The sequence below is a fragment of the Siphateles boraxobius genome, unplaced genomic scaffold (genome assembly GCF_051911475.1).
Source record: "Siphateles boraxobius isolate OS27281-9 unplaced genomic scaffold, OSU_SipBor_1 5, whole genome shotgun sequence".
In the NCBI taxonomy this organism is placed as follows: domain Eukaryota; kingdom Metazoa; phylum Chordata; class Actinopteri; order Cypriniformes; family Leuciscidae; genus Siphateles; species Siphateles boraxobius.
In genome coordinates, this window is record NW_027509141.1 from 16,924,948 (window position 1) to 16,948,248 (window position 23,301).

General features: G+C 42.3%; 1 protein-coding gene across 1 annotated transcript in view; it reads left to right on the top strand.

Annotated features, from left to right (window-relative positions):
• The first annotated feature begins 3,073 nt into the window (after positions 1–3,073).
• Positions 3,074–23,301, top strand: part of abcc10 (ATP-binding cassette, sub-family C (CFTR/MRP), member 10) — a 32,201-nt gene continuing 11,973 nt past the window's right edge. Inside the window, exons 1-17 of the mRNA XM_077202957.1 lie at positions 3,074–3,186; positions 3,555–3,777; positions 4,581–5,949; positions 7,888–8,115; positions 8,287–8,443; positions 8,980–9,146; positions 9,367–9,446; positions 10,773–10,944; positions 11,058–11,156; positions 11,288–11,477; positions 11,607–11,681; positions 11,754–11,933; positions 12,034–12,166; positions 13,851–14,043; positions 14,312–14,655; positions 20,885–21,054; positions 21,979–22,139. Coding sequence (XP_077059072.1) covers positions 3,590–3,777; positions 4,581–5,949; positions 7,888–8,115; positions 8,287–8,443; positions 8,980–9,146; positions 9,367–9,446; positions 10,773–10,944; positions 11,058–11,156; positions 11,288–11,477; positions 11,607–11,681; positions 11,754–11,933; positions 12,034–12,166; positions 13,851–14,043; positions 14,312–14,655; positions 20,885–21,054; positions 21,979–22,139 — 3,906 coding nt within the window. The 5' untranslated portion in view covers positions 3,074–3,186; positions 3,555–3,589. The remainder of the gene's footprint in view (positions 3,187–3,554; positions 3,778–4,580; positions 5,950–7,887; positions 8,116–8,286; positions 8,444–8,979; positions 9,147–9,366; positions 9,447–10,772; positions 10,945–11,057; positions 11,157–11,287; positions 11,478–11,606; positions 11,682–11,753; positions 11,934–12,033; positions 12,167–13,850; positions 14,044–14,311; positions 14,656–20,884; positions 21,055–21,978; positions 22,140–23,301) is intronic.

The window sequence follows — 23,301 nt, forward strand, 5'->3', positions numbered from 1 at the left end:
GCAGATCCCACTGAATATGCACTACACGTGCTGGTGGATTAAGACTTAATGCTCCCTTAGGAAAAGCCACCATTGATCTATTCATACCAATCTATACTCCCTATTCATTTGCGAAAACCTGATGTTGCTACAGTCCTCCCCATCCTGTAAGGGAAGTATCCGTTGTCATTAATTACCTGCGTGCCAGAGGTGGTCCATTGCTACACCACTTCACAGAAATAGTTCCTGTCTCCAAGACCTCAGATGAACAGAACACTTGGTTGTGATCTGAAAGGGTATTCCAATTGTGGACTGCCAACAACTGTCTGGCTATCAGCCAGCGTTGAAATGAGCAAAGGTGTAAAAGGCCTAATTTAATGGCTGATGAGGCTGCCGTGAGAAGGCCAGCTAGCTGTGAGACGCTGAGATAAGGTAGCTTGCATCAAACCTGGAACTTCGCTATGGCTCCCTGTATAACCTGCCTCCTGCACGCTGTGAGGGTGGCCCTCATCGGCCCTCAGCAACATGCAATCCCAGGAAGCGTATTGACTAGCACATAGTGAGGCAGCTCTCCTGTAGGTTTACCTTCAGTCCTAACGCAGTGACATGCTTTAGTAAGCGCTCTGTTGCTGGCAGGCTGTTGAGGTGTCCTGGCACAGGTCAACCAGTCTTCCAGGTACATGAGAATTATCATGGCCTCCCGCTGAAGAGGTCCAAGTGCCACTTGGATACATCGTGTGAAAACACAGGGAGAGAGGGAGAGGCCATAATATTGCAGGACTTGATATTGGTATGTCCTGCCCTGGAACGTTACCGAAGAAACTTTCTGTGATGAGGTGCAATGGGGATGTGGAAGTATGCATCCTTCAGATACACAGAAGTAAACCACATGCAGGGTACGATGGCTTGCAGGACATGTATGACATGCAGTATGCAGAAAGGAAGGTGTTTGAGACTCCTGTTTAGGCATCTGAGGTCCAGGATGGGCCTGAAACTTCCATCCTTCTTGCAAACAAGGAAGAATTTTGAATAAAATCCCCCAGGATGATTTCGGGGATTTACTATATCTATTGCATCCTCTCCAGTAGCTTCAAGACTTCCGAAGATAGAACGAAAGCTTGACGAAGGTCCTGAACCACTGTGGGTCAAGTATGTGTGCATAGGGGGTGTTGTTCGAAATCCCTCTCCAAAGCTGTAGTTGAGAGGTTGAAAAGTGACCCGTCACTGACCCTGGATCATTAGAGACAACAGGGCGAGTGGATTCATTCATTAGGGGTGAGCACGGGAAAGCAACTCTGATGCAGTATTGTCCGGTTGAGTAACGTTCATAGTAGAATGAAGTGCTAACAATAGATGAGCCATGGAATTTCCTACACAGCTCAAGCCTGAGTGTTATAAATTCTGACCAATAGATCAACAGTGTGTCTGCATGGCTCTGGTGGGGGCGTGTTACCAAGGCCCTTTTCCTAGGCCTCAGCCGTTGCCAGGCCACAGGATGAGGGATGTCTGGATGAGGGAGCTGACAGAAACAGAAAAAACAACCTCTGTAAAGTCAGGACAGCTTTGCGTTAAGAAATCCTCTTGCTGAGAGACTGGGGGATGCAAGAGGTTTGAATGGCCAAACACAGGAAGAGGTGGGTCCAAATTCAGTTTAGCGAGTGCCATCTTGAGGGTATCCTGCAATGAGAATACCACTGAAGAAGCAGTATCCTGAAGACTTGAACCGTCATCACTATTGAAACGTTGAGACTGGGAATGTGAAGGTGTTTCATCCAGGGATGCAGGTCTGCATTTCCGCGGCTCTGACTTACTGACTAGATTTTTTTTTTTACAACATCTTTTGAATTTCAAAGATGGTAGCGGTCGGTAACTCTGGTGTAGTTTGACTGGAGCGGGCGGTCTGACAATAGCCCGGCCGCTCCCGACATCCTTTGACAAAGAAAAAACAGTCCTGGCAGACCTCTACAAAGGTGTATAATTGTCCTTATCTAATCCTTATCTAATTAGTCAGAAGCTGCAAGAGACAAGGGTTCCTCTTTGGAAAAACTGGAAGCTAGCTCACACCTGGGCAAAGGAGAGGCCAACACATGCGCTTGCCCCCTCAATCACATTCCAATCATGAGTAGGGAACATTGATAAGGCAAGTGGGACATTGAATATGGGCATCAATAAGATAAGATCTATATTATTGTCAACACCAGCTGACGATATCGTTCTGTTTATTCTAAGCGTGTTGTTCACAGCTTAGAAATGCTCAAGCTTATTACAGCAGGATGGATTCTGATTGGCTCATTTTTATCGGTCATCAGCTGGATAAAATCGTTCTGAAATTTATTCCAACAATATGGTTTCTCTGGGCCGTTAGCATTAAAGCTGTGGTGTGAATTCTGCTATTCTTTGAGAATGATCTTTAGAACTATATCTTTATCGTTACCTTTGTAGTTATCGTCCTTGGTGTGAACTGGCCTTAAAAGATCATTTCTTGGGATTTAAGAATCGATATCAGTTCATAAAACTGAGAATTGATTAAAATCGAGAAATCTATCATTCATTTTTACCCAGCCCGAGTACTGTAATGATTCTGAACTTTAAAAATCCTTCATGTGTTTGTAGAACTTGTAATTACATCGTGTAAACTTTCTGCGTCCCATGTGGCCGCTGTACCAACTGACCACCGCAGATTTAATAGCCTAACTAAAAAAATAAAATAAAAAAATCTCAGACATTTTTATAGACAACTAAACAGTCGGTAATTAAATAAGAACAAATAAACAGGCATGCGATAGCACTAATAAATAGAAGAAAGATATTTAAATAATCAGCCGTGAATAAGATCAATTAATTTCGTATTCATTTGATCTGTGCAACTCAACCTTTACACAACACAACTTTTAATTTTCTAATTCTTTTTTTGTACTCAAGTCTTTTACATACTATTTTGACATCTTGCAGCCCCAGTTTTCATTTACTTTTACTGTATTGAAAAGTGCAGATTTCTGCCTAGCATTACAATTACTAAAGAAAGGGTTTGGAATTACATGAATACCGTAAGTAAATACATTTTTATTTTTGTTTCTTCGGGACCTTTATTTTGAAGGCGAATCACACACTCGCAGCATTACGAAACGCCGTTGCAGTGTTTCGCTTCACGCTTCTAGCTGACGTGCGAGATGCCTGGAGGATAAAAACATTGCCAGTTGCTCACAGGTAACGTTAGGAAGCATAATTCATAATACTTTACTTCAGAAAGAGCAGAAACTAAAGCGCGTCTATGTATAAGGTCACATAATTGGTTATCAACAAAGAAACTTAAATTTAAGCACTAACGTTAGCCGTTTCTGAAACATATTTTTCTCCTGATATGTCTGACAGAGTAGCGTCAATTATGAAATTATTTAGACGTGACATTGGCTGTGTCTTAAAACCTAGGGAGCTGCCTACCTAGGCAGCACCTATGTTGCCCAAACGTGCTGTCTATGTAGGCTGCTCACTAGGTAAACATTGTTTGTTTGTTAGGTGAAGCACTGTGAATGCATTTTGCCTGTCCTTCACATACAAACCCTTTTTCTCCCTAGGACCTTATTTCAGCCCTCAGTGGTCTTCAGAGGCCATGGGGGGGAGTACAAGTGTGTTTGGAGCAGCTGAGTTCATATCAGAGCTCTGTCACACTAACGTAGACAGACCATTTCCTGTGTGGCAGAATGGCACCATCAGTCCCTGTGTTAACCAGCTTTTGTTGGGATCACTGGCACATGCTATTATTGCCATCATCAGTGCCTGTTACATTAGTGTGCCCAGGTGAGTTAAAGCTATTATATAAGGCTTATGCTGAAGTACACAACCATTCAAAAAGTTTCCAGTTTCAACATTGATAATAATATGAAATGTTTCTTGAGCATCAGATCAGCATATTAGAATGATTTCTGAAAGATCATGTGACAATGAGTAATGATGCTGAAAATTTGTTGCCATCACAGGAATACATTACATTTTTAAATATATTCAAATAGAAAACAGTTATTTAAAATTGTAGTAACTTCACAATATTACTGTTTTCTGTATTTTTGATCAAATAAATGCAGCCTTTGTGGGCCTAAGAGATTTTTTCACTTCAAAACATTAAAAAACCTTACCAACCCCAAACTTTTGAATGATAGTGTATATGTTAACATCTCAAAGTGAAAGTCAAAATGTCATGAAATCCGAATGGACCGTTTACTTGCATAAAACACAATCTTATTCTAAAGGGTCAACAGGTTTCGCTACAGGTTCAAGATGGTCATTCAGAATCGCTGTGCTGACCATCAGAAAAATTATTGTTTTGAAAGTAAGCTGCCTATTGGCAACAGACAATAGGCCTTTTTAGCCTAAAATTTGCCAAAATGTCATAAATGTAACCTCAACTTTAGTCCTGATCCAATCAATTCTGATTGTTATATCAAGTCCCGACCAAATTTTGTTTAATATCCCTCTCAGAAATACATCAGATTATGGATTTAAAGTGGTTTTACATTTGATATTGACTTTCATTATGTTAATTATGTTGATGTCACAATACTTTTTATATATACTGTATATAATTATTGTTTTATTACCTACAGACTTACCCATATTGTATCCTCCCTTCCCATTGGCTGGGGCTTCAGGACCGCATCGACTGTGCTGATGGGCATCTTGTTTTTTGGAGACCTGGTCCTGGTTTTTGAACTCCAGGCCCCAGACATTTATCTGGATGTCTTAGCCGATGGATGTGGCATACTGGCCTGGATGGTTCATTTTGGGGCCGTTTTGGCCTTACAAAGGACAATGTACAGAAGGACTCGAGGTCCTGCTGTGCTTCCTTTTCTGCTTATTCTCTCCATCCCTAATCTAGCTTTTATCCTCACTGCCTACACCCAAGAAATCAATCGCCTTGGAGTCTCAGAGCCTCTGCTGGTTGTCCGTCTTGCTCTAACAGTAACCAGGGCTGCATTGGTGCTGGTCTACCTCTTTGGTTATATATTTCCCTGTTACAGAACTCAAAGGGACCTTGTGTCTTGTAATGCAGAAGATGAAGTTCCATTGATTGTCTCCTTTGAACCCAATGAAGGGGTGACCGTAGCCGAGGATGGCTGCAACTTTCTGTCCAGGCTGCTCTACCTGTGGCTGAACCCTTTGCTGAAGCGAGGTAAACGTGGAGAGCTGGAGAGGCCATGTGATGTCTTCCAGCTGCCACATCGCCTACGCACCAAAGCAGTCAATCTCCGGTTCTACCAGTGTTGGCAGAAATGTCTCCATCCAAGAGGTCAGGAAAAGCCTGCGAGACTGGATAGACTTTCAAGAGAAAACCTGCAGGACAACTCTTGGAGTGAGGCAGAGCCAGAGAGGATATGTGAAGGAACGCAACATGATGTCAAACTTCTGCAAGTGTTGCACAAGGCCTTTGGTCTACGCTACTACCTGCTGGGTGTGTTGAAGTTAGTAGCTAGTATGCTAGCATTTGCAGGACCCCTGCTTCTCGGTCAATTGGTGGGTTTCATGGAGACAGAGGGGGCACCACTGAGCAAGGGTGTGTGGTGTACCGTGGGACTGTTTGCTAGTACCTTTCTTGCTGCCCTGCTGAGGAACGTTTTTGTTTATGAAGTATCAAAGGTTGCTTTAGAGGCTCGGGCTGCTGTGATTTCCACCATATACAGCAAAGCTCTAAAAGTTAGTGCGCCTGCTCTGGCTCGGTTCAACATGGGCGAGGTGGTCAACTTCATGAGCACAGACACAGACCGTGTGGTGAATTTCTTCAACAGCTTCCATGAAGTTTGGAGTCTTCCCTTCCAGTTTGTCCTGGCACTTTACCTGCTTTACCTACAGGTGGGCGTGGCCTTCTTGGGAGGAGTGGGCGTGGCCGTGCTGCTCGTGCCTTTCAATAAAGTCTTGGCTTCCCGAATTCTGGAAAACAATAAACATATGCTGCTACACAAGGATGGGAGAGTAAAGGTGGGACTGTTTTGTATATGTAAATCTAATGATCTGGAATATTTTTGATTTAATCCCCCGGTTTCACAGACATGGCTTAAAGGGATAGTTCACCTAAAAATGAAAATTAGCCCATGATTCACTCTCCCTGAAGCCATCCTAGGTGTATATGACATTCTTCTTTCAGAAGAATACAATCAGAGTTATATTAAAAAATGTCCTGGCTCTTCCAAGCTATAAAAAAAAGGCAGTGGATGGCTGTATGTCTTTGGAAGTCCATTAAAGCGCATCTATTCATGATTAAAGTGCTTCACACGTCTTCAGGGTTTAATAAAGGCCTTCTGAAGTGAAGTGATGCGTTTGTGTAAGAAAAATATCCTTTAAAACTTTGACAAAAATAAATAGCTTCCAGCGGACGTTTTACTCCAAAAGAGTAACAATTGAACTTGACACACAATGTAATGACGAACGCAGTTGCCCAGCCCTGTTTATTTGAACCGCGAGAGGTGTCAATTGCCGTCATTACGCTGTGGATATTTTTCTTACACGAACGCATCGCTTAACTTTAGAAGGCCTTTACTAACCCCCGAAGACACGTAGAGGACTTGATGGATAGATGCGCTTTGATGGACTTCCAAAGACATACAGCCATTGACTGCCATTATCAAGCTTAGAAGAGCCAGGACATGTTTTAATATAACTCCGATTGTATTCGCCTGAAAGAAGACTGTTATATACACCTAGGATGGCTTCAGGGTGAGTAAATCATGGGCTAATTTTCATTTTTGGGTGAACTATCCCTTTAAGCCTAGTCCCAGACTAAAATGCATGTTTCAGCTGTTTTAGCTGAAAGCAACTTGCACTGATATATCTTAAAATATGCCTGTTACATGGTTTTGTCTCAAGATGAACACCGTAATGTTGTATATATGGCGCGTTTACAAAAGCCACATAAATGCCATAAATGCCTGGCTTAATCTAAGCTCTGTCTGTGAAACCGGGCCAACTTGTCTTTGAATTTGGCTTTAAGTAAATGCACTACCATTCAGAAGTTTGGACTCGGTAAGATTTTTTTTTTCTTCTTCTGAAAGAGATATTAATACTTTTATTCAGCAAGAATGCATTAAATTAATCAAAAGTGACAGTAAAGACTTTTATAATGTTACAAACTATTTCTATTTCAAATAAATGCTGTTCTTGTGAACTTTCTATTCCTCGAAAAATCCTGAAAAAAAAGTATTCGGATTTACACAATTAAGCAACATTGATGATGATGATATAAGAAATGTTTTTTGAGCATCAAATCAGCATATAAGAATGAACTGAAGGATAATGTGTCATTAAAGACTATTCAGCTTTGCCATCACAGGAATACAGTAGATTTAAAAAATATGAAAATAGAAAGCAGTTGTTTTAAATTGTATTTAAATTGTACTTTTAATTAAATAAGCCTCGGCAGCCTTGGTGAGCATAAGATATTTCTTTCAAAAACATTTAAAAATCTTGCCAACACCAAACTTTTAACAGTAGTGTAATACAGTGGTTCTCAACCAGGGGGCCTGCTCAGCAAACTTCCAAGGGGCCTCAATATGACTTTGATGATTTACACAAATGCAAGACAAAAGAAACATTAAAGTGAGCTAAAACGACTAAAAATCAAACCTAGAGCTGTCTAGACCCGGTAAAATGTAAATGAATAAAATTTTAAAATTCCATTGGGTATTTTAATATGATAAAAAAGTAAAGCTTTAAAAATTTAATAGGGTAGAAATTAAATATAAATTATTTAAAAAAAAAAAACATTGTCCTTAATCCTTATCCAGTAAATCGTCTGGAGAAGTCATGGGGACTTTTAAATATTGTTGTTGACAACAGGAGCCTTAAATTCAAAAAGGTTTTCTACCGCTGGTCTAGTAGTTTCCAGTGGATAATCAAATATCTGATATCTTTTGTCTAAAGCTAATGACAGAGATACTCTTTGGAATTCGGGTCCTGAAGTACTATAATTGGGAGGAGCACTTCACTCAAAAGATTGCGGAGGCCCGTAAAAAAGAGCTCCATCACCTGAAAGTTCTGAAGTACTTGGATGCTGTATGTGTGTACACCTGGGCCGCTCTGCCAGTGGTCATCTCTATCCTCACATTCATCACATATGTCCTGCTGGGAAACAATCTCACTGCTGCAAAGGTGTGTAGGTCACACTTTAAATGATTACACTGGCTTAGATACAACAGCCGTCACATAGTCTTCTTTTTTAAGTGTAATATACCACAACTTAGAATGTTTCATTAAAGGGGAACAGAGTCTGCTCTGCGTTTAAATATTTTTGAATTGCTGCATTTTATATTTTGTTGGCAGGTGTTTAGTACTTTGGCTCTTGTGGGGATGCTCATTCTTCCTCTCAATGCCTTTCCCTGGGTGCTGAATGGAACCCTGGAAGCTAAAGTGTCATTAGACCGTATTCAGTGCTTCCTCACGTTACAGGATCAGGACCTCACCGTCTATTACACTCAAGGTACCTGACCTGTTTCTTAAAGGTTAAAATAGTCCGTAGCACAACCCAAAGTCTTGTGTTATTTTATGTTTTTCTCATTGATTGTACTGTTATAACATGGCTCTCTGGAATACTTTATTCTGATGCAGGGTTTGCGTTGATAAAAAGCTGATGATTATTTGAAATGATTAATTAAAATTTCAAATAAATAATAATAAAATAAATAAAAAATGCACAAAAAATATTTGTCTCCTTGTCATGTGAACATTATCTGATGTTGGAGAACCATCAACATGCAAATTTGTTTTTAAATGACTGAAATAAAGAAAATAACTGAAATGAAATAACTGAAATGTAAATACAGGTAAAGGGGTTTGAATGGCAAAAAAGTTTGAGAATCACTATTCTGATTCATCGGGGTTTGTTTTTATTATTTGTTATTTAAACACGGTCACCTAAATTAAACTCTTTATGTAGGCAAATTCATATAATTAATAACAACAGTGATGAATAGATTTAATTAGTGTATTTCATATCTGTCATTTATTTTTCTGCAGTGTGTCCTGAGGACCCTCTGTCTGTTGTTCAGATGGACCAGGCGAGTTTCTCCTGGAAGCAGCCAGTGGATTCAGATTCTGTCAGTGTGCCTGATGACAAAACAGAGAATGGGTCACCACCACCACACAGCTTTTATCTGCATGCACTCAATCTCAGCGTTAAAAGGGTGTGTGCTGAAGGAGGAGTAGCTAGGCATTGTGCTTTAGTGGGACTATCAGTAGCTCAAATGTTTCACCTTGATCAAAAGAGAGAGAGAGAGAGAGAGAGAGAGAGAGGAATCTCCCTTTAAAAAAAATCGTTTTTGGTTGTTTCTTTAAATGTTTTGTCGCAGGTTTGAATAATGCTAAAGTATGTTAGTTTGTAAATGTCTTTGCTTTCTGGTCCAGGGCTCTCTGGTGGCTGTGGTGGGAAAAGTTGGTTGTGGGAAAAGTTCTTTGTTGGCTGCCATAACAGGAGAGCTTACCAGGTACTAATTCATAACATCTCTACAGCCCTACAAAGGCAACAGGCACTAACTTAATTTTTGGTCAAAAATGAGTTATTGATATTTTTGGAACATTCAAGTACTCCTTTATCGTGTGGATAAGTATCTTGAGTCAATTCCGTTGTATTTTCGAGAAAATAATGGGTTGTTTTAACAGTAACTTCCAAAAGCACAGGAGAAACCAAGGCAGAACACCATAACACCAGTTAGCTTTCTTTGCCTTTGTTTTGGAACGCTCAAATTGAGGAAGGTGTACTCTGCTGTTGTTTAGCAGTTACTGTGACGGCCTGGAGTTACGGTATTCTGCCTTTGTTTTATTGTCCATTAAAATTTGCAAAATAGGCCTGTTGAGATGGCTTTAAAACGTAGACATCAAGGTCAAGTAACACAAAAGATGCATTAGAGAAACAAATTAGATATAGACCGCAATCTACTTCATTTAGCTAGCTAGCAGCCTATAGCAAAAATAGACTAGTCAGCAATCCAATAAATAGGCTACCAAACTGCTCCATATAACAAAGCAATTGTAAATCATCCAAAATAAAAGCCATGATCACTAGATTTTATACAGGTGTTACTATTATGATTTTGTAAATGGTGATCAGTAGCCAAATATTTATAAGGTGGAAGTTATTGCCATTTGCCTTTGTGTGATTTCTCGCTTTTTGCAGACAATAAAGGCAGAGTACAGTAACTTCAAAATAGTGGTCCAGTTTGAGCTCAATATTTTTTTCATTTCATATTTTCATTACTAAAACATCTAATTGCCAGATTTCCAGTGTCATACCTATAATTAATTTGGCTGAACAACTAAAAATCTTTAAAGTAATTGTTTTCAGTTCTACACTCTAGCAAGTAAAGGTATTTTGCCTTTGTAGGGCAGTCTAGCAATGTGCAAAATAAAATACCAGAACAATACATTTATGAAGTAATTCTTCAGGCAATTTAAATGTAAAGTATATAAGAAATCATTCTAATATACCGATGTGTTGCTCAATAAACACTTCTTATTATTAACAATGTTGAAAACAGTTTTATTTTTGTGGAAATCGTGATACTTTTTTCAGGATTAGTTAATGGATATAAAGTTCAAAAGAACATCATTTTTTTTCAAATGGTAATCTTTTGTAACGTAATGTCTTTACTGTCATTTTTATTACATCCTTGTATTTGTTTCCAATATTTAAATATCTATAAATATTGATATTTAAAGCCCTCATTATTTTTGCATTTTCATTTGTTGCTTTAAGTGGTACAGATATTACATACTTAACATCCTTCACTATTGTGTGGTTTTGTCTCCTGTAGGTGTGGAGGGGAAGTATCTGTTCAGGGAAGAGAACAGGGATTTGGATTGGTCGCCCAGGAGTCATGGATCCAGCATGCAACAGTGAAGGACAACATTCTTTTTGGCAGGGACTTTGACAGCATGTTCTACCAAGCTGTGATTGAGGCCTGTGCCCTTGCTGATGACCTAAATGTGGGTGTATATCTAGCTATCTTTATTTTGCATGCATTTCTTATGAATTGCTTGTTTGAAATCTATGGGAAGTTCTAACTGACACTGAGCTGTGCTTGTGCTATTTTGTTCAGATCTTGCCCGGTGGTGATCAGACAGAAGTGGGAGAGAATGGTGTGACTCTGAGCGGAGGACAGAAAAGCCGCCTCGCTTTTGCCCGGGCTGTTTATATGGTGCAAGGTTTTTTGTTTTTTAAACGTCATATAAGATGTTAGATTGATGCTCTAAAAGGCCCAAACAGAAAGTTCTAACAGATTTGGGCAGAAATATTATGTGTGTATTTATAGTGCATTTCATATTTCAGGATAAAGAAATCTATTTGCTGGATGATCCTTTAGCAGCTGTGGATGCTGATGTTGCCCACCATCTCATGGACAAATGCATCTTGGGAATTCTCAAAAACAAGACCAGAATTCTTTGTACTCATCGGACAGAGTTTGTGGATAAGGCAGATGTGGTGGTGCTGATGGACAATGGGATGATTGTAAAAACAGGTACCAATCGTCACAGGCATGCCCTGTGCTATTATTTACTGTCGAAAAACAGGAACTTTGTGAGTTTATTAATGAATTGACTTGAATTTACTAATAAAACTTTCTGCTTTGTTTGTTTTTGTCATTAAGGGACACCAAATGAAGTCCTTTCTTTGATAAAACCCCCTAAAGACAGCAAGAACAACAGCAATGCTAAGGAGAAAGGTACTGATGCTGATCAAATGATTTTTTGGGTACTCTTCAACTGTGATTATGCAAATAAACCGTCTTTCTCAGATGCTATAGTCAGAGAGGAAGTGGAGGCCAATGAGACGGAGCTAGAATCAGAGCTAAAGATGTTTGGGGAGGAGCAGAAGCAAATGGGAAAGCTGTCCTGGGCTGTGTACTGCTCCTTTTGGAGAGCAGTGGGTGGATGCTTGGCTGTAGCTGTTCTGCTCTCCCTTTTCCTAATGCAAGGTACTAACAACTGTATATGAGCTTTATATATTATAAAAGCATTGCTGCAAGATAGTCACTGCACTACTGTACAATCAATGCTTTGAATTTCTTTATACAGCCACCAAAAATGTGTCTGACTGGTGGCTCTCTCACTGGATTTCACATATGAAGGATAATACCACCACTGAGCTGGTGTCACTGTCAGCTGATCCACTCTTGACTCTGACTTTCCTGTCTCCTGGGAGACTTATGTGAGTTACACATTTCGTTAAATATGTTTTTCTATTATTTACACTACCATTCAAAAGTTTGGCGTCAGTAATATTTTGTCATGTTTTGAAAAAAGCTTTTTCTGATGCTCACCAAGGCTGCATTTATTTAATTAAAAATACAGTAAAATGGTAATATTGTGAAATATTATTGATGCAGTGTGATGCAGGCAGACGAGCAATGATTATGTCAGAGATCAAATTTTGAATAAGGAATAACACATTTTATTAAATATAAAGGCAACAAATGAATTGAGTAAATATTACATGACTATTATGTAATAGTAATATATAGTACAATGTTATTAAAAAATGTATATGCTGTGCTTATGTAACAAAAAGAGACTATGGAAAGTACTTTTTAACCCTTTAAACCTAAAGTGAATTTAACCATTTTGATAAACTGTTAACTAGTGTTGAGTCGTCCCTCTAAACCATTCTGTACCGCTGGCGGAAATAAACTATCTATAACTAGCTACGAAATAAATTAATAATCATATTTTTTTAAATCTACTGCCTTGATCAACACAAATGGGTATCATATGAAAGTTTAGAGTCTGATTAACTGATTAATAAAAAAAATCTTTTCATAATTTCTGAAATTGTTTTTGTACTATGTACTGTAAAATATCAAAAACAGCTCAGATAGTCATGTGTCGTATGTCATTTGAAAGGTCTCACGAAGGAGAATACAACAAGCATAATTGTTTTGGCCTTTACCTAAACTTGAGCAAGTTTTTCCAGGTGAAGGCCCCACCCCCCAGACCCATATGGAAATCATTTACAGATGTTGCATTTGTCACGTTTTTGCTTGTAACTTCATAAAACATGCTCAGATCGTGGCAAAGCATTATTTACAGCAGATTCTCCTGATTAAAAAAGAGCCCAAACTGGTTTTTGTTGAGTTTTTACATGTCAAATAAGAAAAATTTGACACCTTTTTTTGTCGTTTCTCAGCAGTTTCTCAGCATGAGAATGTCCAAATGTCTTTTTTTTTCTCTAAAAATGTAAAACATTTTTATCGAACGATACCTGCCTTTGTACTCTCCTTGCTATAGTTTTGGAGTTGTGTGTCTTTACTTTTGTCACTCAGAAAAAATAAATCAAAATATGCCTTTAGGGCTTAAATGGTTAAAAAAAATGTGTTCTTCTCTTATTACCATTTAAGGCTGCACTAAAGACAAAATGTATCCTATCAGGTCTAATTAGGTCACCATGTCCTTGTACGCAATTGTGGTTTTAATACCTTTAAGTGAATATAGCAGATCTTCCATTATCTCATGTCTGCAGAAATGAAAGCAGACGCACATCATGCAGTCAAGTCTGAAGGAAAATACACTCAAAGAAATCAATAACACGTACAGGAAAAAATCATGTAACATAAGGCAAAACAAGGATTCTAGAATTAGTAAAGAAACGATTAATAAGATTCATATCAAAACATAAAAGAATATAAGACATCAATAAAATTGAAAAAATTAAAATCTGAAATATTTCACGTACATTAATATTATACAATTTTCAGCATCATTAATCATTCTAATATGCTGATTTGGTGCTCAAAAATCATTTCTTATAATTATCAAGATTCTGTCTTGTGCCACCGTTGGAACTCATTTAACTTGACTTTGATTGGTTTATCTCTGTCTACTCCATAACTGATCAGATTTCATGCACCTGACAGAGGCTCAGAGACTTCAGGAAGTATGAGCTCTGAGCTGAAGTTTTACATGACTGTGTATGGATCTCTGGCGGCAGCGAACACTGTATTTACAGCTGCCCGTGCGTTTCTCTTCGCGTATGGAGCAATCCGTGCTGCTACTGTCATTCATAAGAGACTTCTGTCTAGTGTACTGAAGGTAATGATCGTTGTCTCTGCATCTCTGATTGGGAGCTATTACTAAGCCCAGTTGAATAGAAGCAATTGCTAAAATGTGTAAAAAATATTTTAAAAAATCTCATTTGTTTGGAGGTGTCACTACTTGGTTTAATATTTTGTATCTAAATACAATTTTAATATATAATCTAAAAGTAATATTATTATATCTAAGTAATTGAGTTTATTATAACATATAATGTTTTGTAAATGTGTGTATTTACATTATGCATATGTTTCTCCCATTCTAGGCCACTATGACGTTTTTTGACACTACACCCTTGGGCCGTATCCTGAATCGATTTTCCTCAGATATTTATTGTGTGGATGACTCTCTCCCCTTTGTCTTAAACATCCTCCTGGCCAATGTGTTTGGGCTGCTTGGGATGCTTGTCGTCATGACCTACGGGCTGCCCTGGGTGGTACTTCCTTTGGTTCCTCTAGGGGTTCTTTACTATCAAACTCAATGTTTTTATCGTCACTCGTCCCGTGAGCTGAAACGCCTGTGTAGCCTCACTCTCTCTCCAGTTTATTCACACTTCTCTGAAACCCTCAGCGGCCTGTCCACAGTGCGGGCCAGTGGACACACTGCCAGGTATGAAAACTAGCTGTACTTTTTCCTCACATCATTTAAATTACCTTGAATCAGGGTTTGGTTTTAAAGAAATGTTTGGGTAACTTAATATAAAATGTAATATATTATATATATTATATATATATTGTATATATTTCATAAAGAAAATAGATTTTTTTTGGACCATTAATTATTATTATTTTTTTATTTTTTTGCATTGTGACATTATTAATTGATGCAAGAAATCTCTTTCTCATAATACAATAATGAAATCATTTATTTTTTCTTCAGCATAAATTAAAATCAGTACAGCAAATGCTACCATTTTACATTTAAATAATGTGTAATTTTGTTAATATTTTATGTTGTGTTAAAGTCATTTTCACTCGTGAATTACAGTAATTTCTTCTGTAATCTGTAATTTTTTTTCATTTGGCTTTGAGGTGAAATATGACCTGGACTTTTACTGACAGGGAGATTCTCCCCTTATAATGAATAAAAATATTTTTCAGTTATTGTTTTTTACTAATAATGAAATAAACCAATAGATTACTATCGTAACCCCGGTTCTCTGAAACATCGAGTGGAGAGATCCACCTATGGGAAGGGCATCCGTACCTGACCTCTGCAGAAGCATCCAATTGCACCAAGTCTGGCTAGACAGACAGAAGCGTGCAGCCAATGCCAGGTGAGGCCACACCCCCTTACCTACGGGCATATACCAGCTGGGCGCGCTGCTATTCCTCAGTAAGTATATTCGCTTCTCGTGCAGCAAGCGGGGCAAAGCTGGTGGATCTCTCCACTCGATGTTTCAGAGAACCGGGGTTACGATAGTAACCTATTGTTCTCTTTCATCATCTCGTGTTCGAGATCCACCTATGGGAGAGACATGGACAGCTCCCCGATTGCCCAATACACTCACAGTGAGGTTCTGAAAGCCAGAGAAAGACGGTCACCTCGGAGAGGCGGTGCCTGACACGTCCATTAATCATGAACCTGCAAAGGTGACGCCACACCTAACTGCTGTGGACAAGCAGGACATGAAACATGCATTATGCACATACATGATAGTAACCCCAACCCACCAAGGCACATAAACTATACCCATAAAGGAAAGGAAATGATGGTGACAGGAATGAACATGGCCAGCCGGCCCATTCACTCTTATTGGTTTTTTCCCAACAGGGTTACAGGGAAGAGCTAAGAAGACCCCACCCCTAAAACCGAATGTGCTACCGAGGTTCTGGTGACATCCAGCCGGTAGTAACGCACAAAGGTATGAGGAGAAGCCCAACTGGCAGCGGAGCAGATGTTCTGCAGTGACACTCCCCTAAACAAAGCCCAAGAGGCGGCTAAGCCCCTTGTGGAATGAGGACTGCACTCCCTTTGCTTCATAAGCCATAGTTATAGCGTCCACAACCCAATGTGAGAGGCGTTGCTTCGATATGGGACTCCCTCTTTGCGGTGGGGCCCATGAAACAAAGAGCTGGTAGCTCTTCCGGAAAGCGTTGGTCCTGGTCATATATGCCTGTAAAGCACGGACTGGACAAAGAGCATTCAGCCTCTAATCCTCTAGAGAGGTAAAAGGTGGAGGGTGAAAAGCGAACAGCTCCAACACCTCCGAAGTGAACGCAGGGAAGCACTTCGGCATGAAGGCCGGGTTAGGCTTAAGGGAAACCTTATCTCCACTGAGGGAGAACTTAGTGTACGAGGGGTGAACCGAGAGTGCATTTAGCTCACCGACATGTTTAGCAGATGCCAAGGCCAAGAGCAAAGCTGTCTTGAAGGACAGCAGCTTAAGGGAAATACTCCCCAGAGGCTCAAAAGGATGTCGAGACAGCGCTTCCAGCACCATGGAGAGGTCCCACTCCGGAACAGTTCTCCTAATGACTGGCAAGTAGCAGCGTGCACCCTTCATAAATCTGCGGATTAGAGGGTGCTGCCCGACAGTAGATCCCTCAAAACCCACATGACAGGCTGAAATTGCAGCCAAGTAGACCGTAATGGTGGAAAAGGATCTCCCTTTTTCCATGAGGTCTTGAAGGAAACACAAAATATCAGGAACTGAGCACCGATAAGATGTGAGACCACGCCCATAGCACCACCCTTGCCACTTACAGCCATATAAGGACCGTGTGGAGATGGCCCTGGCATTCTGAATAGTGGAGACGACATGCGGCGAAAGCCCAAGTGCGTTCAGGTTCGTCCTCTCACGGGCCAGGCCCAGAGAGCCACCCTGTCTGTGTGGGGGTGGTAAATTACCCGTTGGCTTGGGACAATAGATCCGTGCGAACGGGAAGGCGCCACGGCTCGGCGTATAACAGAGGAATTATCTCCGCCAGCCATGGTGCCTTGGGCCACCTGGGTGCTATCAGAATGAGAAACAGGCCCTGCTCTCTCACCCTGGTCAATGTGGGAATTATCAGGCACAGGGGAGGAAAAGCATACAGGAGCACTCTGGGCCATGGGTGGGCCAGTGTGTCTACCCCGAGGGGCGCGTCCATGTCCCTTAGAGAGAAGAACATAGGACAATGGTAGTTTTCGCGCGAGGCGAATAACTCTACGTTCGCCCGTCCGAATCTCATCCATAGCATTTCCACTATCTGCGGGTGAAGACGCCAATCTCCATAGATTGGGTTTCCCCTTGATAGCAGATCCGCGCCTCTGTTCACAATGCCCGAAACGTGAGTTGCGCATAACGATAAGAAAACCCGTCTGCTCCACACCAAAAGCTTGTAAGCTAGAGTGTGGAGTTTCGACGAGCGCATGCCGCCGTGACGGTTGATATAAGCCACAGCCGTGGTATTGTCGCAACGTACTAGAACGTGATGTCCCTGCAGGCGAGGCAGAAAATGATTCAGAGCTTTCCAAATGGTTAAAAGCTCAAAATAGTTTGTGCGCTGAACGTAGTCTGTTTGGCCACAGACCGTTCACCATTCTCCCCTTCTGGGTGGCACCCCAGCCTGTTAAGGACGCATGTGTCGTCACAACTTTCCGCATCGTAACCGCCCCCAGAGGGGTTCCCCGTGCGTAAAAGTCTTCGCTCTCCCAGTGGCGCAAGGCTGCGGAGCAGGCGCGTGTCACTGTTACCGAGCGGCAAAGGTCGCGAATCGGGCTGAAATGTAGTGACAAAACCCATTTCATGAACGCCCTCATCCTCAGGAGTCCCAATGGCACAACTTGGGTGGATGAAGCCATGAGACCCTGCAGCCTGAGACATGTGCGATATTGCACTTTCGCCCCTTCTCTGAACTGCGACAGACAGTTCATCAGAGAGAGAACGCGCTCTTGAGAGAGACGCGCTCGCATGGAGACCGAGTTCAACTCCAAGCCCAGGAAAATGACATTCTGACTGGGCGTGAAATTGCTCTTGCTCACATTCACTTGGAACCCGAGCGATGTGATGTGCGCGAGCACACGGCCGGTGTCCTGCAACACCTTCTCCTTTGATTCGGCTATGATGAGCCAATCGTCTATGTTAGTCAGGATTCTCAGGCCTGATATTCTCAGAGGTGCTAAGCCCGCCTCCGCGCACAGACAGAAAGACCGTGGACTCAAACTGAGTCCAAACGGAAGAACTGTGTAATTCGTAACATATGCCCTGGTAGGCGAAACAAAGAAACTTCCTGTGTGGAGGATAGATGCTTATGTGAAAGAAAGCATCTTTCAGATTGACTGATGTGAACCAGTCGTTCTGTTTTATGGCACGGGCGAGCGCGCCCTGTGTCAGCATTCTGAAATTGTAATTCCTCAAATGTTTGTTCAACACTCGAAGGTCCAAGATAGGGCGGAGAGAGCCGCCTTTTTTCGGGACCAGAAAATAACGGGAATAAAAGCCCTGGTTCATCAGATTGGGGGGCACCACCTGAATAGCTCCCTTGTTTAGGAGAGATGAAATTTCCTCTTTCAGAATGTGAGAGGCGTTCTCTTCCGTGTGAGAAAAGAGAATGCAGTTGAAATGCGGGGGTTTTACTGCGAATTGCAATCTGTAACCCTGCATTACTGTATGCATAACCCACTCGGGAGTTGAAACGGTTCGCCAAGCCGCTTCGTGACTCGCGAGTGCTCCCGCTCGGGCCAGAGCGGAGCTGTGTGAGACCAACTGGTTTATTTGTGATGCAATGGCGCCATCTAGTGGACACACTAGAGGCGACATGCAGGGGTTCGGAGGGATTTTCTCTCTCTGCAGTGAGATGAGTTCTCTCTGCGGAGAGAGGTTTTCTCTCCGAAAACGAATTCATTCGATTCGTATTTTTTTGTGTTTTGTGTTGGGCAAACACTTGGGCCGAAGCCTTTATTGAGAGAGTGAGGGGAACAGAGTGTGGGCAGTGTGGTGTCACTGAGCTTAAACTTTCCCTCACAGAGGGCCCCCTGAACGTGGAGGGAAAACACACATTTCTCGAACACACGAGCTGGGCAGTCTTGACAGGCGGTGAGCTGATCCATCCCCGGGACCCCCTGGGTCTCTTGGACGGGGGTCCTAGAAGAGGAGGGGAGTCCGAAGGGCTCGCGGCCCGTGAACATGGACTCGACGCCCCCATCGGCTGAACATCAGGCAGGCCGCTTGCGTTTCGAGTCGGTGGGGTTGGAATTCGCAGGTCTCCCGGCCGCGGCCGGGGCGGGAGCGGGCTTACCCCAGTGCCTGTTTGTAGGTGCTGGGTTATGTTGCCGTGGGGGTGGTTTGTTGCGGGGCTTTTCCTTGCCCTGATGAAACTGTCGTCCCGTGGCCGGTGGGTTAGGCAAACGCACAGGGGGCGCCTGGCGTGGGACTGCCTTCCTGGGAAGGCAAAGCTTGAAGGCCTCATCCTCCTTCCTCTTATCGTCACACCGTTGTTGCATCAGTGCGACGGCGGGGCCGAAGAGAGCGCGCCCGCGATGCGCCGTTTCTCACTGTCAGGGAGTCCTGAGAGGTTCAGCCAGAGCTCGCGCTCTCCCACCATGGCTGCCATGTCCTTAACCTCGAGTCACGTGAGACCGTGTTTGAAGTCGAGCGGGTCGCTCCAATAATTCCTCATGTGCTTCGCACACGCCGGGAGGATGGGGAAGAGTCGTTTCATCGGGCCGGGAGGGGGTCCCAGCACTTTCCCATCATAAATATCCCTCTCCTGGTCGGTGGCGCTCTGAGGTGCCGGCCATTCAATGTTGAGACGAGCGGCCGCTCGCTCACACACTTCCAGGAGGATGGCTTGAGGCAGAGCCACGTGGGTGGCAGCCTGGGGAACACCAGAGGGCGGGATGGCCTCCTCGTCCTCTGAAACCCCAAGAATAGCCGCATCCTCCTCTTCGGCAGAACCGGGCGGTTCGTGGACGAGAGCGAGGTTGTCCTCGAAGATGTCCTCCTCGGGGAAGGCGGGATTGGGCTGGTCAGCCCAGATGAGAGACGTTGCGCCCCGGGAGGCCCCCGGTAGCGCGTTGTCATCACCGTGTCCCCCGTCCGAGTCAGAAGGGCTGAGCCCGGTGCATTGTGTCACTGCCACCTTAAAACGGCGTTTAAGCAGCTTCCTAGGTAGCATGAGGCAGAAACTGCAATTCTCCGGATTCTCCAGGGCTTCCCGAGCGTGCTTAGGACCCAAACAGACCACGCAAAGCTGATGAAGATCCTTAGCCGCGATAAGGGCACCACATGCGGCCAGGCAGGCCCGTGATAGGCTATCCCCTGGAGAGGCTGCAGGCTTAGACAGTGACATACCAGCGAAGAAATCGGAGAGATCCGTGGCGGGCAGCCGTGAGGTGAAACGGAGAAAATAGGTAGAGCGTGGGCGGCTCCGAATGCAAAGCAGCAGTAGTTGAAAAATAAACAACTGTCACGTCCGGCGGAGGCTAATCTGGCCGATATGTCCTCCTGAAAACACGAGGTGAGCAGTGTAAAAATCAACCGAGCTGTGAGATGCAGAGATCGCGAGAAGCGAATGTCAACTGAGGAATAGCAGCGCGCCCAGCTGTTATATGCCCGTAGGTAAGGGGGTGTGGCCTCACCTGGCATTGGCTGCACGCTTCTGTCTGTCTAGCCAGACTTGGTGCAATTGGATCCTTCTCCAGAGGTCAGGTACGGATGCCCTTCCCATAGGTGGATCTCGAACACGAGATGATGAAAGAGAACTGGTTCTGTGTTATGTGTTCTCTCAATACTAGTTACTAACTAATTAAATTATTTACTTGATAATTTTAAACTGAGATGTACGTTGAATACAATTGACTAATAGTGACTGTAATCCTAAATAAAACTTTATTTTTATGTGTTTGAGAGCAGATTTGAGGAGGAGAATGAGAGGCGCGTAGAACAGAATCAGCGATGTCTCTTCAATAGTAATGCTGCCATGCAGTGGCTGGACATTCGGCTGCAGATGATTGGTGTTACCGTAGTAACCGGCATCAGCGTGATCGCTGTGATCCAGCATCAGCTCAAATCCATCGATCCAGGTTAACCTCTTTATGAGATAAGAGTATACATTGACATTTTTGGCATTTAACAGATGCACAGAGTGAATTAAAATGGCTTTAGCTTCATGTCAACAAAGTATTCTCTACTGGGAAACAAGTGCTACCTTTACAAACAAACAAAAGATATTTTTATTTCTGTGTTTTAATTATTTTTCAAAACATCAAATCTGAAATCAGACACAGTCTGTGTCTTGTGCAGACACAGTCTGTGTCTTGTGCAGACACAGACAGATTCACATGTACTTCATTGGTCTCTTATGGGACATTTAGCAAATTTCGCTCAACTGCACTATTATCCTAGCCTGGGTTTCCCCATGCTGCCTTGCGCGCAGTGCGATTTTATTCACGCTGCTAGGCGACCTGGAATCCATGGACCAGATTTTTACCTCAGCGAGGGGACCAATCACAGAACGGGGAGGGAGCAGTAAGATGATGATGACTCTGTGTTTTTTTCGGTAAAAACATGTCCGTAAAGTGTCCATATATACCTTCTACCCTCATGTTTGCCTTGCACAAACGGCAATAGTCGCTGAACACCATCGTGTACAGATAAATCTCTGACCCATCGTCTTCTTCCTCGTCTAATATCTGTTGCTCTACATACGTCATCTGGTATAATTAAAAGGATTGGCTATTAGCTACATACAGGCGCATTTGATAGACATTCGTAGCACCCAATAAACGGGTCTGGGCATTCGTAAACCACGCCTCAAATACGAGAAAATGAACATGTGGTTCCCAGACCCACGTCTCAATGAGACTAGCTCTGACGTTAGCCAGTCTACTATTATCCAATTTCATAAGATCATTGTCCAGTTCAACCATAACACATTTAAAATGGTTTTAAGATATTGAAATTTGAAGTACTTAAATCTTCTCTTCTGCTGTACTCTGTTCTGTCAGGTCTGGTAGGTCTGTCGCTGTCCTATGCACTATCCATCACCAACCTGCTGTCAGGGCTGATTTTCAGCTTTGCGCAAACAGAAATGCAGTTGGTGAGCATTGAGCGTACCGAGGAGTATTCCACTAACATTCCGCAGGAGCCTCAACAAGCCAGCATTGAGGTAAGAGGAGTGATCGTTAGCCTAATAGTGGTTCCCCGAAGTCAACTAAAAATGCGGTTTTTAATGGCTTCTGCCGTCTCAGAATTATTCAGCCCCTTCATGGCAAGCATCTTTAGCTGTTATGACCTACTGCGAACGAGATGTCTAGCCAGACAGCAGCTTCTGGCAGCATTTCTAAGGAATCTTAGCCCATTTCTCATGAGCAATGGCCTCCAGTTGAGTAATATTCTTTGATTTGCGTGCTGCAACCGCCTTCTTAAAATCCCACCAGACTAGAGATTTTCTGTGACAGGGGTCGGCAAACTTTTTGTCATGAAGTACCATTTTTAAGTTTCTGAGTTTATCACTGTGCCATAACCCCAGCCTAATAATATGTATAAATGCACATACACATATTTTAAATATCCATAATGGCTAACATAGAAATAGTGCAAAACCTTAAATATGTCTTTTTTTCACAAAATTATTTGTTACTTTTGTCAAAATCCTTTAGTTTGTTTGTTTTCAGTTTTAAACTAGCCTGTTTACACCTGGTCCTTCATGCGTTTTAAATTATTAAATAGCTATATGTTTTGTTAAAACTGTTCCATTTACAATGGGCAACGTAACTGTCTCTGCAAAACGAATATCTAATCTCCAATTCCTGCGCTTTATGCAATTTAATGGCGTTCACGTAAAAGAAAGTAAGATCAAGATCAAAGACCGCAATCGGAGAGAGAGAGAGAGAGAGAGGCACCAGCATTGGTAAGATAATTTATTACTTTTGATGAAGATGACTGTGTGCTTCAGGATCAGACGACAAACTTTTTCATTTACAGTAGTTTGCATGTCAGCTTGCTGAAGAGATTCTGAGCTACTTCTCTGCAGCGATGCGTGCTGTAGTAGCGCTGTCATATCTGGGTACCAGGAGCCGTTATAAAACGCTCTCGCATGTTTAGTTTTTACCATTTTAGGAGGAGTAAAATTTACATATGTGGCTTCAACAACTAGATGCATATTTTCCAGTTTCATCCGGAACAAATATCTTTCCATCTTTTCATGATTGGATGCTATCCAATCAGAAAAAACACATGAAGTGACCAGGTACACATGAACGGTGTTACCAGGATGCATGACATTAATTTCGATGTGTGTGGAAAGTTTAATACGGACTCTAAACGGA